The 16,964-nt window shown below is 40.7% G+C and overlaps 1 protein-coding gene across 1 annotated transcript in view; it reads left to right on the top strand.

The window, feature by feature from the left end:
• The first annotated feature begins 1,018 nt into the window (after nucleotides 1–1,018).
• The window catches only part of wwc1 (WW and C2 domain containing 1), a 58,197-nt gene continuing 42,251 nt past the window's right edge, over nucleotides 1,019–16,964 (top strand). The window contains exons 1-2 of the mRNA XM_079248053.1: nucleotides 1,019–1,901; nucleotides 16,798–16,907. Coding sequence (XP_079104179.1) covers nucleotides 1,783–1,901; nucleotides 16,798–16,907 — 229 coding nt within the window. The 5' untranslated portion in view covers nucleotides 1,019–1,782. The remainder of the gene's footprint in view (nucleotides 1,902–16,797; nucleotides 16,908–16,964) is intronic.

The following is a 16,964-nucleotide window of genomic DNA, read 5'->3' as shown; positions in this document are numbered from 1 at the left end:
TCACAAAATAAACAAAATGTTTATTATATTTATTTATTTACAAAGTAAAGATTTATTTTTGAATTGAGTATTTATTTGATTTATCAATTTTGTTTTCCTTTTATTCCCAACAAAATGCATCTAAGATTTATTTATTTGATTTATGATTCTATTTTCTTTTCTCTCACAAGATAAACAAATTATTCATTATTATTATTGTATTTTTTTTATTAGTTGTTCATTGGATTTTTTATGCTATCACAACTTAATAGAAGTAAATCTAAAGATTTATTTTTCATATTGAGTATTTATTTAATTCAATGATTCTATTTTCTTTTCTCTCACAAGATAAACTAAATATTTATTTATTTATTTATTGATAATTGGTTCATTGTATTTTTTTATGCTATCATAACGTTATAACAAAGTAAATATAAAGATTTATTTTTTAATTGAGTATTTATTTGATTTATTGATTTTGTTTGCCTTTCCTCCAACAAAATGCCTCTAAGATTTATTTATTTATTTGATTTAATGTTTTTTTTTCTTTTTTCTCACAAAATAAACAAAATATTTATTATATTTATTTATTTATTAATTGTTGGTACATTGGATTTTTTATGCTATCGTAATTTTATAACAAAGTAAATCTAAAGATTTATTTTTGAATTGAGTATTTATTTGATTTATTAATTTTGTTTGCCTTTCCTCCAACAAAATGCATCTAAGATTTATTTATTTATTTGATTTAATGATTCTGTTGTCTTTTCTCTCACCAAATAAACAAAATATTTATTTATCTATTCATTTATTCTTTCATTGGCAAGTTGATCTATGGGACAAGTTAAAGGGGTGAAATATGTTGAAAGGCTGTGTTTAACCGGAAGTGACATTTTAAAGTCTGAATGAGTCACTGCTTGTTTTATTTTGAAACAGGAAGTGACGGTGGGGGAGTGACGCTGGCTTGACGTCGCTCGGCTGGAGAAGACTTTACCGCCGCGGCTGCAGCTTTCCTCCGGTCCGCTGAGGAACGGACACTTTAGCGACAACACGGAGAAGTTTTCTGCGGGTTTTCTGGACTTTAACTGCGGCGTGTCGGCTCAGTACTTTCCGGACTTGTTGGGTCGGTCCTCGGTTCTTCGTTGCCCCGCGGCGGGCGGCTTGCTTCGGTTCCCGCTGCTCAACATGGTGGCCTGGTGGTGGTAGCGGAGAGGAGCTCCGTCTGGGAGCATTTTTACACCGTCTATGTGGACAAACATCGTCTTTCCAGAGACATTACCGTTTTTCTGGTGCTTTTATCTGCAGGTTTTTGGACTTGGGAGCCAAACCGCCGTGAAAACCCGAGCGGAGGACCCGCACCGACCGTGTCCTGCGAACCGTGGATAATTGTGTGTTCCTTCCAAAGTTGTCCCCAGGCCGCTCCAAAGTTTCCAACCCGAGCTGGAAAAGTTAGAAACCATGCTGGAAGATGTTTGGAATGACATCCAGGAGAAGTTTTTAGTTTGTTGCGTTCACACCGCGGATGCTGGGATGAGCTGGTGCGCATGCGCAACCTCATTCATCCTCTGAAACGCTTTTTCTCACAACACCCCGCAGCCTTTACTTCACACTTTTCTTCTTTTATTATCACTAATCTGTGGAATATTATGGATTCTTACTATGGCCTAATCCAGGGCGAGGCAGGCCGGCTGTTTTTGGAGTAAACGTGGATTTTGGCAGGGTGGTGATGACAGAGAAAAGCGATGGTTTGTTTCGTTGTGATTCTGCGTAGAGAGGATTTCATTTCATGGAGACTCGCCTGACATGCCGAGGAAGGAGTTGCCACTACCTGAAGGTTGGGAGGAAGCCAGAGACTTTGATGGCAAGGTTTACTACATCGATCACATCAACCAGTGCACCAGCTGGATCGACCCCAGAGACAGGTAGGGATGTGTAACAGGTGCTGTTGACCTCTGACCCCCCAACAGTCAAACTAAACATGAAGGTTGTGATGTGTGATTAACATGACAGCTTCTCAGGGTTCACCTGGAGCAGGTGCACGTGTCTGAAAGACTTGTTTTTTTTCTAGTTTTAGCAGGATTCCCAGTTAGCTGTTAGCTCATATCTCAACATGGAGGCAGAAACTGGACTAAAGAAGAAGAGTCGGGACCGAAAAACCATCTACAGGGTCTAAAATCCAGCAAAGACCTGAACCAGGATCTGATAGACCCATCTACTGCTGGCCGAGGCCTCATCAGAACAGGATGAAGTTACATTAGGGCTGGGCGATTAATCGATTTTAATCTCAGTACGATCTGGGTTTTCAATTCAATTCAATTCAACTTTATTTATATAGCGTCAAATCACGGCAATGCCATCTCAAGACGCTTTACAGACAGAGGGGAAAACATAATGAAGGCCAATTCATAACAGCCTATATAAGGAAACCAACAGATTGAGTTGAGTCCAACTCAATCTCCCATCCTGAGCAAGCACACTGGCGACAGTGGGAAGGAAAAAACTCCCTTTTAACAGGAAGGAAACCTCCGGCAGAACCCGGCTCAGGACAGGCAGCCATCTGCCTCTGCTGTGTGGGGGGAAGAGGACAGAAAGACAACAGACAACAGGAACTGCTACTCCCGGCCAGGGATACCTGCTGAGACAGGAGACATACATGTTAATGATGCAACACTGTTATGGGGGGGGGGGGGGGGGGGTAAAAGAAAGAGATAAAGAGAAAAAGAAAGAAGCTCAGTGTATCAGGAAATGTCCCTCAGCAGTCTAAACCTATAGCAGCATAACTAAGGGATGCTAACCATCCCTAGCTATAGGACTTATCAAAAAGATAAGTCTTCAGCCTAGTCTTAAAGGTGGGGGGGTGTCTGCTTCCCTAACACTAACTGGGAGCTTATTCCATAAGAGAGGGGCCTGATAACCAAAGGCTCTGCCTCCTGCTCGGCTCTTTGAGACTCTAGGAACCACAAGTAAGCCTGCAGTCTGCGAACGAAGTACTCTACTTGGTATATAAGGAACAATGAGGTCTTTGATATATCGTGGTGCCTGGTTGTGGAGGGCTTTATATGTAAGGAGAAGGATTTTAAATTCTGTTCTAGATTCAACAGGCAGCCAATGAAGAGAGGCTAAAACTGGAGAAATATGATCTCTCCTGCTGGTTCTGGTCAGGACTCTGGCTGCAGAATTCTGGATCAGCTGAAGGCTTTTCAGGGCATATTTAGGACAGCCCAGTAATAGAGAGTTACAGTAATCTAGTCTCGAAGTAACAAAAGCGTGAACCAGTTTTTCTGCATCACTCCGAGACAGAATGTCCCTAATTTTGGCTATATTACGTAAATGAAAGAAGGCTGTTTTAGTAACCTGCTTAATATGTGGACCAAAGGACAGGTCAGGGTCAAATATTACTCCAAGGTTTCTCACTGTAGCACTGGAAGCTAAAGTAATGCCATCCAGGTTCATTACAAAACCGGAAAATTTAGCTCTGAGTTTTTCAGATCCAACGAGAATTACTTCAGTCTTATCTGAGTTTAAGAGGAGAAAATTTCTAGACATCCAAGTCTTTATGTCTATGAGACAATTTTGTAGCCTATTGGGCTGATTTGTTTCATCTGGTTTAAAGGATAAGTATAGTTGAGTATCATCTGCATAACAATGAAAGTTTATTCCATGCTGTCTAATAATTTTGCCTAAAGGGAGCATATATAGTGTGAAGAATATTGGTCCAAGTACAGAACCTTGAGGAACTCCATGACTTACTGTAGTTTGGGAGGAGGACTTGTCATTTACATGAACAAACTGAAGTCTATCAGATAAATATGATTTAAACCAGCTTAACGCTGTACCTGTAATTCCAATCACCTGTTCTAGTCTTTGTAACAGAATGTTATGATCGACTGTATCAAATGCAGCACTAAGATCAAGCAAGATAAGTACGGACACAAGTCCTTTGTCTGAGGCCATAAGAAGGTCATTAGTAACTTTCACCAATGCTGTCTCAGTACTATGATGAGCTCTAAATCCTGACTGAAACTCCTCGCATAAATTATTTCTGCTCAGGTGGGCATGTAGCTGAGCTGAAACTATTTTCTCCAGAATTTTGGACATAAACGGGAGGTTAGATATAGGTCTATAATTTGCTATCACCTCTGGATCCAGAGATTGCTTTTTAAGTAAAGGCTTGATTACAGCAGTTTTAAATGATTGTGGTACATATCCTGTCACTAAAGACATATTGATAAGATTTAGTAGTGATGTATTAATTAAAGGGAAAATGTCCTTAAAGAGGCTCGTTGGGAGAGGGTCTAAGATACAGGTGGATGGTTTAAATGAAGCTATTATTTTAGTTAATTCAGAGGGTTGGACAGGACAGAAACTATTTAGACAAGTCAGATCCTGGTTCTAAGGATGCTTCGGAGACCACAACAGGCTCAACATTATAGGTAGAAGGAAGAGTATTGTCAATTTGATCTCTAATAGTGTCAATTTTATTCCTGAAAAAATACATGAAATCATCACAGCTAAGTGAGAAAGGAATACATGGCTCCACAGCGCTCCGGCTCCTAGTAAGCCTAGCTACAGTGCTGAAAAGAAACCGAGGGTTGTTTTTGTTTTCCTCTATCAATGATGAATAATAAGCTGTTCTTGCCATACGTAAGGCTTTTTTGTATACAATTAAACTTTCTTTCCAGGTTAAACGAGACTCCTCTAGTCCTGATGAATGCCATCTGTTTTCCAAACGCCTTGACGCCTGTTTTAGAGCTCGAAGCTGGGAATTAAACCAGGGAGCCTTCATAATCTTACCTAATTTCTTCTTCTTTAGGGGAGCAACATTATCCAGGGTTGTACGCATCGAAGCTATTATAGTATCAGCATGTTGATCAATCTGAGCAGGAGTAAGGCTTAAAGGGGGACTCTCGGTCATGCTAACACATGGTAGATGTGAAAAAATTGATTCAATTGATTGTTTAAATTTTGTAATATTATTGTCTGATAAACATCTACTATAGTAGAATTTATTTTTGGTCAGTGAGTAATCAAATAAAGTGAATTCAAAGGTTAATAAGAAGTGATCAGACAAGACAGGGTTTTGAGGAAATACTTTGAGCTTATCAGTCTCAATACCATATGTTAGAACAAGATCAAGAGTGTGACCATGAGAGTGAGTGGCTCCATTGACATTTTGTGAAAACCCAATTGAGTTTAGAATAGAGCTAAAGGAAATGTTTAAACTATCATTTTCAACGTCAACATGAATATTAAAATCACCTAGTACAATGACCTTATCAGTAGTCAGCACTAACTCGGACAAGAGATCAGAGAATTCGGTCAGAAACTCGGAGTAAGGTCCAGGTGGGCGATACACTAATGCTAAAAGGAGCGGTTTCTCTGAATTCCATTTTGGATGAGATAAATTTAATGTCAGGAATTCAAAGGATTTATAGTTAGTTTTGTGCTTAGGATTAATTAAAAATTCTGACTTAAAAATAGCTGCAACACCTCCTCCTCTGCCTGTAGTTCTAGGAATGTGAAAGTTTAAATAGTTAGCTGGCGTAGCTTCATTAATACTAACATAATCCTCTTGCTGTAACCAGGTTTCCGTAAGACAGAATAAATCAATGTGGTGATCACCTATCAAGTCATTGACTAATAAAGACTTATTTGGGAGGGATCTAATATTCAGTAGGCCACACTTTATTGTCTTATTTTCAGATTTTATTAGATCCATTGTTTTTATTTTTATGAGGTTTTCACGATTAACCCCAGAAGTGTTTTTGTGTTGTTTAATTCTTACTGCTGGGAAGTTGTATAAGGTCGGAATGGGGTTTTGGGTGGGCGGCGGCAGGTGGGAAGCTGCAGAAAAGTGTGTAGGACTACAATTCTGCCTCCTGGTCCCAACCCTGAGTTGTCAATTTAGCTGACTAATAAAAGAGTCCATATTGCTAGATAAGAGAGCGGCTCCATCCAACGTGGGATGGATGCCATCTCTCCTAATAAGACCAGGCTTTCCCCAAAAAGCGCTCCAATTATCTATAAAACCCACGTTATCGGGACACCACCTAGACAACCAGCGGTTGAAGGATGACATGCGGCTAAACATGTCATCGCTGATTAAATTTGGCAAGGGACCAGAGAAAACTACGGAGTCCGACATGCTCTTGGCAAAGTTCTTTCAACGATGATAAAAATAAAAGGGTGTGATTATTTTTCTCTCTGCAGTTTCCTCTCCTGCTGTCTTCAGCTGCTAATCGAGCATCTCTGGCGTTGCAGCGCTGTGCTGTAAACTCCTCCCACAGCCGCTTTGCTTTCATTCAGACACTGTTGCCAACTTGACGACTTTCTCGCTAAATCTGGTGACTTTTTTTGTTAAAAGCGACAAATCTAGCAGCTTTTACTGGAGTTATTAGAGACTTTTCAGGTGTTTTGGCGACTGACTTGAAGGCACATATTGTTCTGCAGTTACTGTAAGGAAGGAGCAGCGGGAGCCTCTCCCGTCCTAAAGCACTCCCAGGCGGCCAGTCTCAGTCGGCTCCGGCTGCAGGTCAATGTAGAATAACTGCAGTAGGTTGTGGAAGTTCACCTAAACATAGTTTATACCATTGTCACTGACAACTGGCTGCATTATTTTCCTTTACATAGTTCGGCCAGTTAAACACTGTAACATCCCTCCGTTACGGGGTGTTACCATAGCAACACGTTAACCAGCTGGTTCAGATCAGCCGTCTTTTAACAGTTGAATGAGAGAAACGTGCTGCAGCCTGACAGCGGTTGTTTGGCATAAAACGTAAAATAGTTCCTATATAAGCGGTAAAAGCGGATTAAACAACTAGGAACCGTGCATTAGACGGTTATAATGCACGACACGGAGTCTAGAACACCATGACGCGCAGCGTTGTTTATAAATACTGGATAATTGTGTTAAATAATCAAGATCTCAATTTCAGTCAAAATAATTGTGATTATTATTTTTGTCGTAATCGAGCAGAACTAGGTCGCATGACCCAAAAGCTGGACTCTGATGGAGCATGAGATCCTCCATCCAGAACCAGGACTTCAAGGAGTCGCATGAAGGGGATGAATCCTTCTCAGAACCAGGACCGGCCACTGTGGAAGTCCTTCAGGATCTTTTCCTGAAGACTTCTTATAGAAATGACAGGAGGCCGGTCTCCGAGGGTTCAGGCTGTAGATCAAACCCAACTGTCCCGATAAACCTTGAACTTCTTCTCTGACGTGTTACAAACAAGGCACATGTCAGGACCCGGTTTCTTCTCTGACGGTTTGAGGTGTTTTTGCTCCATGAAGGTTAAAACTTTTTAAAAATCTCCCAGTAAAACATGTAAAACGTGAAAGTTGGTCCAGTGGTGAGAAATCAGGTGCAGAGACGACCGAACCAGCCTGCCGTGCAGCTCGTTGGGCTCATCCTGCTCATTTACACGCCTGTATTTAAAAATCAGGTGGGACACACAGACACAGACACACACACACAGACACAGACACACACACCCTGCTTGGGGTAGAAATCCCTCCATGTAATCAGCTTAAAGTGGCGAGCATGACACAGCCATACTGGTGCTAAACAGGATTGGAGAGGAGGGCAGATTTTCACAGGAACTCGTTTTTCATCATTGAGACCCGTCGGACTTCCCTGAACTCTGTAAATCCCTTTAATGGCTGAAACGTCTGGAATTCCTCAGTCCTACAAGTGTTTTTGTTTTTTTAACCTCACTGTGTGGTTAGTTGTAAGTCAGCACATATTCTTTACTTATTGCAGCAGTTTTACACCTTCAGTTCTAGAACAGTTGTGGGTTTGTTTCCTTTTCGGCTTCGTTTTTACCTCCACCAAGCAGCTATTTGTTCGGGAAACTCCTCCTGCTGGGTCAGTTGCATTTCTGCTGCAACTTTATGCAAAATAAAAGCGATATTTAGGAAATTTCAACAACTACAGTTGCGATTTGTTTCCCTTGAATGGTGTTAGCAGAAAAATCGAGTCTCGGTTATCCGGTTAGCAGCGCCTTGTCGACGTTAAGCAGTCGGGATGTAACGATATGCTTTTGTCCCGAGACGATTTGATTTAGATTGTGATTCCCACGATTTTTCTATGTTGCTGATTTTTGGAGACTAAAAACAAACAAAAATTTACAAAACTTTTTTTTGTTAATTTTTTTCCTTAATTTAAATTATGATAAAAACAACAGAATTCTGCTGCTTTAATACCCAACAAGACAAGTAAAAATATCAATAAAAAAATGACACAAAAATCTACAATGGATTATTTGGAAAAAAATTAAATATTTAACAAAAAATATATTTTAAAATTGTGAAGCAAAAAAAATCCAGATATTTGATTTTTTTCGATTAGATTTTCCACCCTTATTAAATAGTAATTAAATTCAAAACTTGTATCTTTCTGTCAGTATAAATAAAATTGGTTTAATATTTGACTAATTTTGTGTTTTTGAAACGTTACGTTTCTGGCATGGTGGTGTAAAATGTCAACGTTTTCTCCTAAATATAACAGAAACATCTCTTCCTCCTTCATCATGTTGAGGTTTCCTGCATCTGCTTTAATTTGACATGAAGAAGAAATATTTAAACTTTCTGCCTTGGATGAATGAACCTCGATCGATTGCTCAGCGTTAAAATTAATCACAAGTAACATTATAAGAACTAATAATCAATGTAATCTTTGTTATTTATCTTAAATGTTTGGAAATTTACATTTCTTTTTTAAAAAATGAAAAATTAAATGACATAAATATGTGAAACTGTGTTTAACGTATTAATATTTGGTCTTCTGTAATGAAAATATTTGCAACAAAACGTTTCAGTCAGCTGTCGGGTCTAAAAATTAAACTGAAACGACGACTAATTATCGTAAATTAATTAATCGTTGCATTAATGGCCCAGCGCTACTTTTACTTTGCTAGCTTTTCACCACCCAGCATGGCGCCGTAACGAACAACGTGACGCCGCTGAGAACTTTTCCAACAATGGAACGAGAAAGTTGGAAACCATTTCCACCAGTACTGGATCAGAACCAGTCAAAGCAAAGAACTCCTGAAGTCAGGATGGGTAAATGAGGTCGCGTTTGTGCGTCGCTGAGCTCGATTCAGACTTATTTAGATTAATCAGCGTGTAAAATCACGTCCGAGTTTCCGCCAGTTGGTGAGGACATGAAGACACTCTCTCTCTCATCCAGAAAATAACCAGAGCAGACTGGGTTTGCTGCCGTTTCCCAGTTTAATCCCACTCCTTCTTTTACACTTACGACTTCAGAGCAAAGAGGACAAAAACTCAGGCAAACAGAAGAAACCAAAACATTCCTGAAACACACGACATGAAGGAGCGAGCAGCGCGCGGACTCGCTGTGCAAAAAGCTCGATTCATCTGAAATCCCTTTCACCGCCTGCCAAGGTGCACGGGGTCAAAGTGCAGCGTGAGGCCCTGCCGCCTGCGAACAGAGGCCGCCGCTGCTTTTAATAGTTAACCAGCTCTCCCATGACTGGTTTGTTAGTGGCGGCTCGGAGAGCACCTTAAGATGCACAGAAATGAGGTTTTAGTTTGACATGTTGCCTTTTGGGTGGAGGGAAAATTATTTTTCTTCTTTTTACTTTGGTGAAAACATCTCTGCAAACAGATTTCTGGTTGCTCAGGAGGATCACAGCTTTCTCAGCCGCCGTCACCAATCATGTGACTTGTTCGTCAAAAGCTAACGTCCCCAAGCAGGGATGGGAAAATCGAATCGGAATGTTTTTTGCTGGTAAAAAAAAAAAAAAATCCCTAAAAACATTTTTGTCATTTTTATTGTTTTTAAAATCTGAATCGAATCGGAAAATATAATATTGGGACTTTTTGCTTTACAATTTTAAAATCGACTTTTCTTGTTTTGTTGTAAAAAAAATAAAAAATTTTTTTTAAATTGAATAAAGATAATCCATTATAAATTTGTCATTTTTATTGTTTTTATTGGTCGTTTTACTTGTCCTCTTGGGCATTATAGCAACAGAATGATGGTCTGGCTACTTCGTGTTTTTTTTTTCCTCATTGAAATTAAGAAAAGTTTCGTACAATTTTTTTTTTTTGTTTTAAGCATACAAAAATCATCCGTATCACAATGAAATCGAATCGGGACTAGAGCATATCGTCACATCTCTACCCCCTAGCGTGGTTTTTACCTCGACCAACTACGTGTTCTCGTAGAAATTAAAGCTACTTGCGCTTGTTCCATCGCCGATGAGAAGTGAGAACTTTGTTCTTGTTCTTGAGGCTCCGAGAAGAACATGACGTCATTTTTTTCTTGCGGACACGTTTGAAGACAGTTCTCGACACATCGAACTTTTTTTCTTGCGGGCCTCCGAGAAGTATCGTGTGATTGGTCGGATTTTTGAGGTGGGCGTGGTTAACACGGAGAAAGCATGAAGCGGAGTTGCTGCTTCTGCGTTTTTGCTGTTGCAGGTAAAACGGATAGTTTTGATAAAACAGCTGATTGACGTGGTGAGAAAGTACCAACATTTTTACATGTAGCATTAAAACACTCGGACCCAGCCGCGTGCACGACCCGCCCCGCCGCGGACGAAGCTGCTCGTTAAATATGAAGCTAGAAACTCAGAGAGCGTAAAGCTCTGCCAAGCACGATGTTAAAGAATCCTTTTAAACATTCCTGGATCCAAACGGTGATCCGGATCACCACCAGAATTTAGTCAGTTCTTCATTTTCACATTTGCAACAACTCTTGAAATGTTTATTTTAAAAAAACGTCCGTAACCTTTTGAGTTATCTTGAACACAAAGGCGGCGGGAAAAACACAACCTGGTGGAGGTAACAACCGGGTTCATAAAGCAGACATCGCCCCCCGCAGTGACCTCTCCCCTCTCCACCTCATCATGATGAGAATCTCCCGTTCCACCTCATCATCACAAGAATCTCCCGTTCCACCTCATCATCACAAGAATCTCCCGTTCCACCTCATCATGATGAGAATCTCCCGTTCCACCTCATCATCACGAGAATCTCCCGTTCCACCTCATCATGATGAGAATTTCCCGTTCCACCTCATCATGATGAGAATCTCCCGTTCCACCTCATCATGATGAGAATCTCCCGTTCCACCTCATCATGATGAGAATCTCCCGTTCCACCTCATCATGATGAGAATCTCCAGTTCCACCTCATCATGATGAGAATCTCCCGTTCCACCTCATCATGATGAGAATCTCCCGTTCCACCTCATCATGATGAGAATCTCCCGTTCCACCTCATCATGATGAGAATCTCCCGTTCCACCTCATCATGATGAGAATCTCCCGTTCCACCTCATCATGATGAGAATCTCCCGTTCCACCTCATCATGATGAGAATCTCCCGTTCCACCTCATGATGAGAATCTCCCGTTCCACCTCATCACCATGAGAATCTCCCGTTCCATCTCATCACCATGAGAATCTCCCGTTCCACCTCATGATGAGAATCTCCCGTTCCACCTCATCACCATGAGAATCTCCCGTTCCACCACCTCATGATGAGAATCTCCCGTTCCACCTCATCATGATGAGAATCTCCCGTTCCACCTCATCATGATGAGAATCTCCCGTTCCACCTCATCATGATGAGAATCTCCCGTTCCACCTCATCATGATGAGAATCTCCAGTTCCACCACATTCCAAAGCTGCTCTGCTGGATGTAGATCTGGTGACTGTGGAGCCGTTGGAGGACAGTGAACTCATCGTCATGGTGGAGATGATGTGAGCTTTGTGACATGGTGCATCATCCTGCTGGAAGTTTCCATCAGAAGATGCTACACTGTGCTCAGAAAGGGATGGACATGGTCAGAATGGATCCATGTTGTCATGATGTTTCCACTGAATCTGTTGCTTCTTTCTCTGGAATCCACCAACTATGAGCTCTTTTTCCTCATAACTTGCCTGTTGGCTTTAATCAGATGTGTTGGAGCAGGGAAACTTCTAAAACCTGCAGGATGGAGGAGCTGGATTGAGCTGCTTTACACCGTCTGCGCTGGATGCAGTTTTTTTTCTCCTGGACTGAAATGGAACCAGATTACGTGACGTTTTCCTCCATCATGTCTTCTTCCTCGTGGAAACCTGAGAGAGGCTTCGAGGTGAAAACCCTCTCAGTAAAACCTCTCAGGAATGAGGAAAGACCGCTCTCGTCTCCCTCACTGTACGTTCTTTGTTGAACTCCTTCTGAGAGCAAATAGAAGAACCTGATTTCCTGTGAAATCTGCTCATATTTAAACCCATCTCTGATACTTTTAAACCTCTTCTGTCCACCTTTGACTCGCTTTTTGCACCATGAAGTCTGAACCAGAACAAAAAGGGAAACCAGTCTCAGAACGGGGAGGTTTCTGCAGATCTTTACAGGAAGTAAAAAGCGACTAAGTACCAAAACAAAGTGTGTGAAGAGGAATGCAGTTTCCACCCTGACACATTGAATGCATGTCGTAAGGTGGAAGGAATGCTGCCCGTCAGATAACGCGGCCGTAATGTGCAGAAAGATGCTGACAGGTCGCGGTTCTTTATGATCAGATAACCTCCTGTTTGGATTCTTCACCGGTTAATCATGATCCGAGTGTGAAAAGGGAGTTTTTCACTGAGCGTGATTGTTTTACAGCTGGAGCTTTCAGCAGTTTAAAGCCTTATAACTCCACTTGAGGAATTTATTTCCTCTGTTGAAGCATTTCTCTGCATCGCAGCGTGACTCAGCGCTCAGCTATGCAGCTTACCTCCCCGAGCGCTCGCTCCACCGCTCATGTTTTCCCAGCTTGCACCAGATCCTTACCTGTGTACGTTAAACCCAGAAAGCTTGGACTTTAGCCCCCTGTTAGCCTCCGATGCTAATGGATGGATGGTTCTTTGTGGAATTAACACTTACATAAGACTTTGTTTTTCAAGTTGTGCAGAATCGGGAGGATATACACCCACACCTGCCTCAGATTTGGGCAAAAAGTTAAAGTTTTATTGACTTAAGTAGGGAAAATAGACATATGCAGATATAAATGTAGCTTTATCTTCCACTCCAAGGGTCTTTTGAAGATTTTAGCTTGAAAATGACAAATTTACACAAATACAATTGCATATTTCTCTGTGATTATACACTCTACATAAATTATCTTGGTATTAAAGTAAAACCAACACTTTTATCTGAAGTGAAATCACTACAGGTGTTACTGTTTTAAAGTAATTAAAGATGGAACATAAGAAAATTTCCATTATTTTTTCCTCACTTGCATTTTTTTTTTTGCATTTTAAAGTATATAAAAGCTTTAAAAAATGACTACTGTAGACACAAAACACCCAGAAAACCATTCCTCAGCATGTGGAAAGTGCCTTTGCAAAGTTTCATGCAGCTGAAGCAAAGAACAACAAAGTTACAGGGGTTTCAGTAAAGAGGTGTGTTTCAGTTCAGCATCATGTGTGAAATGTGAGATTTATTTAGGTATTGAACGGCAGAAATGATCCAACTTCATTTGCAGGTCTGAAAAAGTTGGTTTCTGAATATTTTTTAAGGAATAATTCAATATTTATTACCCTATTTATACAAAATGGGAGGATATACACTCACACCTGTCTCAGATTTGGGGAAAAAGTTAAACTTTTATCGACTTAAGTTGGAAAAATAGCCAAAGATGGACCAAATACGCAGATATAAAGCTAGCTTTATTTGACAGTAACACTTAAATTCTGCATGATTGATCATGATGTTACCAGTAGTCAGATAACTATTGACTTCCTGTTTAATTATTTTAAAATAAATAAACAGGAAGTCAATAGTTACCTTTTGCAGTTAAAACTGAAAAGACGAGAAGCAGGGAGACAACCTTGTTTATTCCTGGTATTCGTCATACGTCACGTGCATCCTCTGTCCAAACAGAACCCTTCCCAACCCGCCGCTCTAAAGAGGAATTAAGTGACGACATGTTTCATGTAAATGTTCATTCGAAATTATCTTCCTGTATTATTTAAGTCAGAATTATTAATTCCGAATTAAAAAAACATCATATAACCGTAGCCAGTGTCACGTTTTACAATTGATTCTAATTTGTTGTCTAAATCTATAATTTCATCCATGTTCACATCAGAAATGTGAGAAATAAAAAAGCTAGTGGAGTCGCTGTGTAGAGGTTGTGAAAAACAAGATTAGCTATCGCACGCGAGGAAAACAGCTGCGGTGGACATCTACCGCATCGATCTAATTCCCAATTATTTAATTCCGATTTTTTTTTTAAAAAACCACCATGTAACCATACCCAGTGTCTAGCTTTAACGAAGCTGTAGTAAACTGACACCTTTTGACAACGGACGTCAGAAAAGGGTCGAAAAGAAAGGAATGCGTGTCATTTGTGCGTTACAAGAAATATTCCCTTCCAGGAGTTTTTTTTTGTTCTCACAGCGAGAATAAACCTAGCAAGATGGTAACCATAGCAACCACAAGTGTGCATTAGCGTGTCGCCAGCAGCTGGATTAAACTCAGCTCGACTCCTTACTGAGTGCAGTGAGACACATTTACATGTTTACTGGCGGTATTTTAGCTTATTTAGGATTATTATCAGTAATTTTATGTAAATTGATTTGGTATCGGCAGATATTGGAATAAAATCGATGCATTTCTGTGGAAAACACTAAAAATATGCCAACGAGAACCTAAAAGACCAAAAAATTTTCTGTATTTCTGGAGGAAAATACTTAATGATCCAGAAAGAAACTTTATTTTTAATCTCTAGAGAAATTGTTTCGGATGAATCCTAAAGGAAAAACCGACATCTTTCAGGCTTGTAAAGATGAAGCCACTAACGTGGAGAGTTTCAGCGTATCGTTGGTGTTTTCCGACTACGTGGTCGTTACTACACCAACAGAGCGAAGCGTGTGAGACGCTCTCCGTATTGATTGACTGCTGGTGAAATGGAGGCCGCATCCAGCTGGTCGCTCGCTCCAGATGGGCAACACCGTGACGAGTTGAGGCCAGCGATTCCCCCCGGCTTGCCAATTAGAGGTCCGAGAGGATGGGAATAATGGGATGTGGATTCCCAGCCTGCCAGCAAGCCAGTGTTCTCCGGGATCGGCAGTTGGCAGCAGCCTCCACGTCTTCCTGAGCTAAATTTACAGCAGAGCCGAGGGGGGTCTTCTCTGGGCCCGCTTTCATTATTCAGCAGCTGAAAAAGGACCCAGTTCAGTTTCTCTGCTGGTTTCAGAGCGTTGCAGAGAGTAGGCGCCGTAGGGAGCCGCCCTCCGTTGGGGCAGCAGACACCTGGAATCCCACCTGGAAGGGTGGCGAGGACATCCGGAGCGGATGTAGAACCGGATGTGACGTAGCTGGAGGCCACGTTGTCGCTCATGTCAGACCAGTACGCTGACTCAGCTCCACATCCGGTCCCTTTAAGCAAATAAACTAAACTATAAAAGTTTTCATGTGGATTATTTTCCTTTTTCAGCCTTATGTGAAAGAACCGGCATTGTTTCAGGTGTTTCTGCTGCAGCAACGACTTGCATTTACTCCATTAATTCTACTTTTTTCTGTCTGACTTGTGGGATGTGGTTGTCTGCAAGTCATGGCTGTGTGCTTGGAGCAGCAAGCAAGGCGTTAACATTCATTACGTGTGTTATTAAGATAAATGTACGACTGGTTGTGGCCAACGATATCTAGTGCAATTGGTAACTTTTGGGACAGATTTCAAGACCAACAAGCTATCAACTTTATCTGCAAGCAGGACAGCAAGAGAGAAATGGGTGAAACGCAGAAGGCGTGGCTGGCGCCACAGCCAGGTGAAACCAACTAATAGAAACTCATTCACCAGCGCAGGCCCCGCCCATCAAATGCAGTTAAATTTGCAGCCAAAACTTTAGAAGTTGCAACCAAATGTTTTTAAGAGAAGAGGACTTATTTTTATGCACAATGGTTGTAATTTTTGACTTACAAACATTAGTTTTTATTGGAGTTGGAGAAACATGCTTTCTCAAATATATTTCTTTCATTTTCATTTTTTTTTTTTTTGCTCTCAAAAATAATTTTTGGTTTCAATACTAACTTATTTGATTGGATAATAAAGAAACAAATTTGTCTCCATAAGCGTGTAACGATACAGAAGTTCGATACGTACGCTGGTTTTAGTAGAGAACGGGAACAAACTGCTCAGTTTAGCTGTAAACAAACGTGTTTAATTGCATTTAAACACAAAAGTAAACAGCTTACAGTTGGGGTGGGAAAATTGAATTGAAAAATTGAAAATCAGGATTTTTTTTTTGCTTTACAATTTTAAAATTGATTTTTTTTTTTTTTTTTAATCCAAATGAATATAATCCATTGCAAAATTTTAGTCATTTTTATTGTTTTTATTGATCTTCTGCTTGTCTTCTTGGGCATTATGGCAGCAGAATGATGGTAGGGCTACTGTGTTGTTTTTCCCGATTGAAATCAAGAAAAATGACAAGCAAAAACAATAGTTTTATAAATTTCTTTTTGTTATTAATCTACAAAAATCAGCTATATCAAGGAATTGTGAGAATCACAACTTAAATCGAATCGGCACCAGAAAAAATCGGAATCGCAATCGAATTGGGACCAAAGCATATAGTCTCATTCTGCTTCCAGTCAATTCTCGAATTAAAGATCAATAAATCAATAAAAATATGGCATATGCCATGTTGTCACAGAGCAGTCACATGTCGGAAACCGCTCCGGAGTCGCGCTTTTGTCACCTTTAGCTTCCTTTTCGTCTGTAGTTGTTGGTTTTTCCAGCGTAAACCTGTTTGTTCTGGTCCGTCTCGGGATCAGACTGTCTCACGTTAACCTGCTTTCTGGTCCTTCTTCTCCAGGCAGACCAAACCTCTGACTTTCGCCGACTGCATCGGTGATGAGCTGCCGGTCGGCTGGGAGGAGGCGTACGACCCCGTTGTCGGAGCGTACTATGTTGACCACAACACCAGTAAGTCCCCGTATGAAACCCTTGTGTCTGAGACGCCTCGCCAGAGTTTAACGGGCT

This window comes from Telmatherina bonti (assembly GCF_933228915.1).
Source record: "Telmatherina bonti genome assembly, chromosome: 10".
Classification (NCBI taxonomy): domain Eukaryota; kingdom Metazoa; phylum Chordata; class Actinopteri; order Atheriniformes; family Telmatherinidae; genus Telmatherina; species Telmatherina bonti.
Note: the sequence above shows the minus strand (reverse complement) of the source record. Positions and strands in the feature narration are given on the sequence as shown.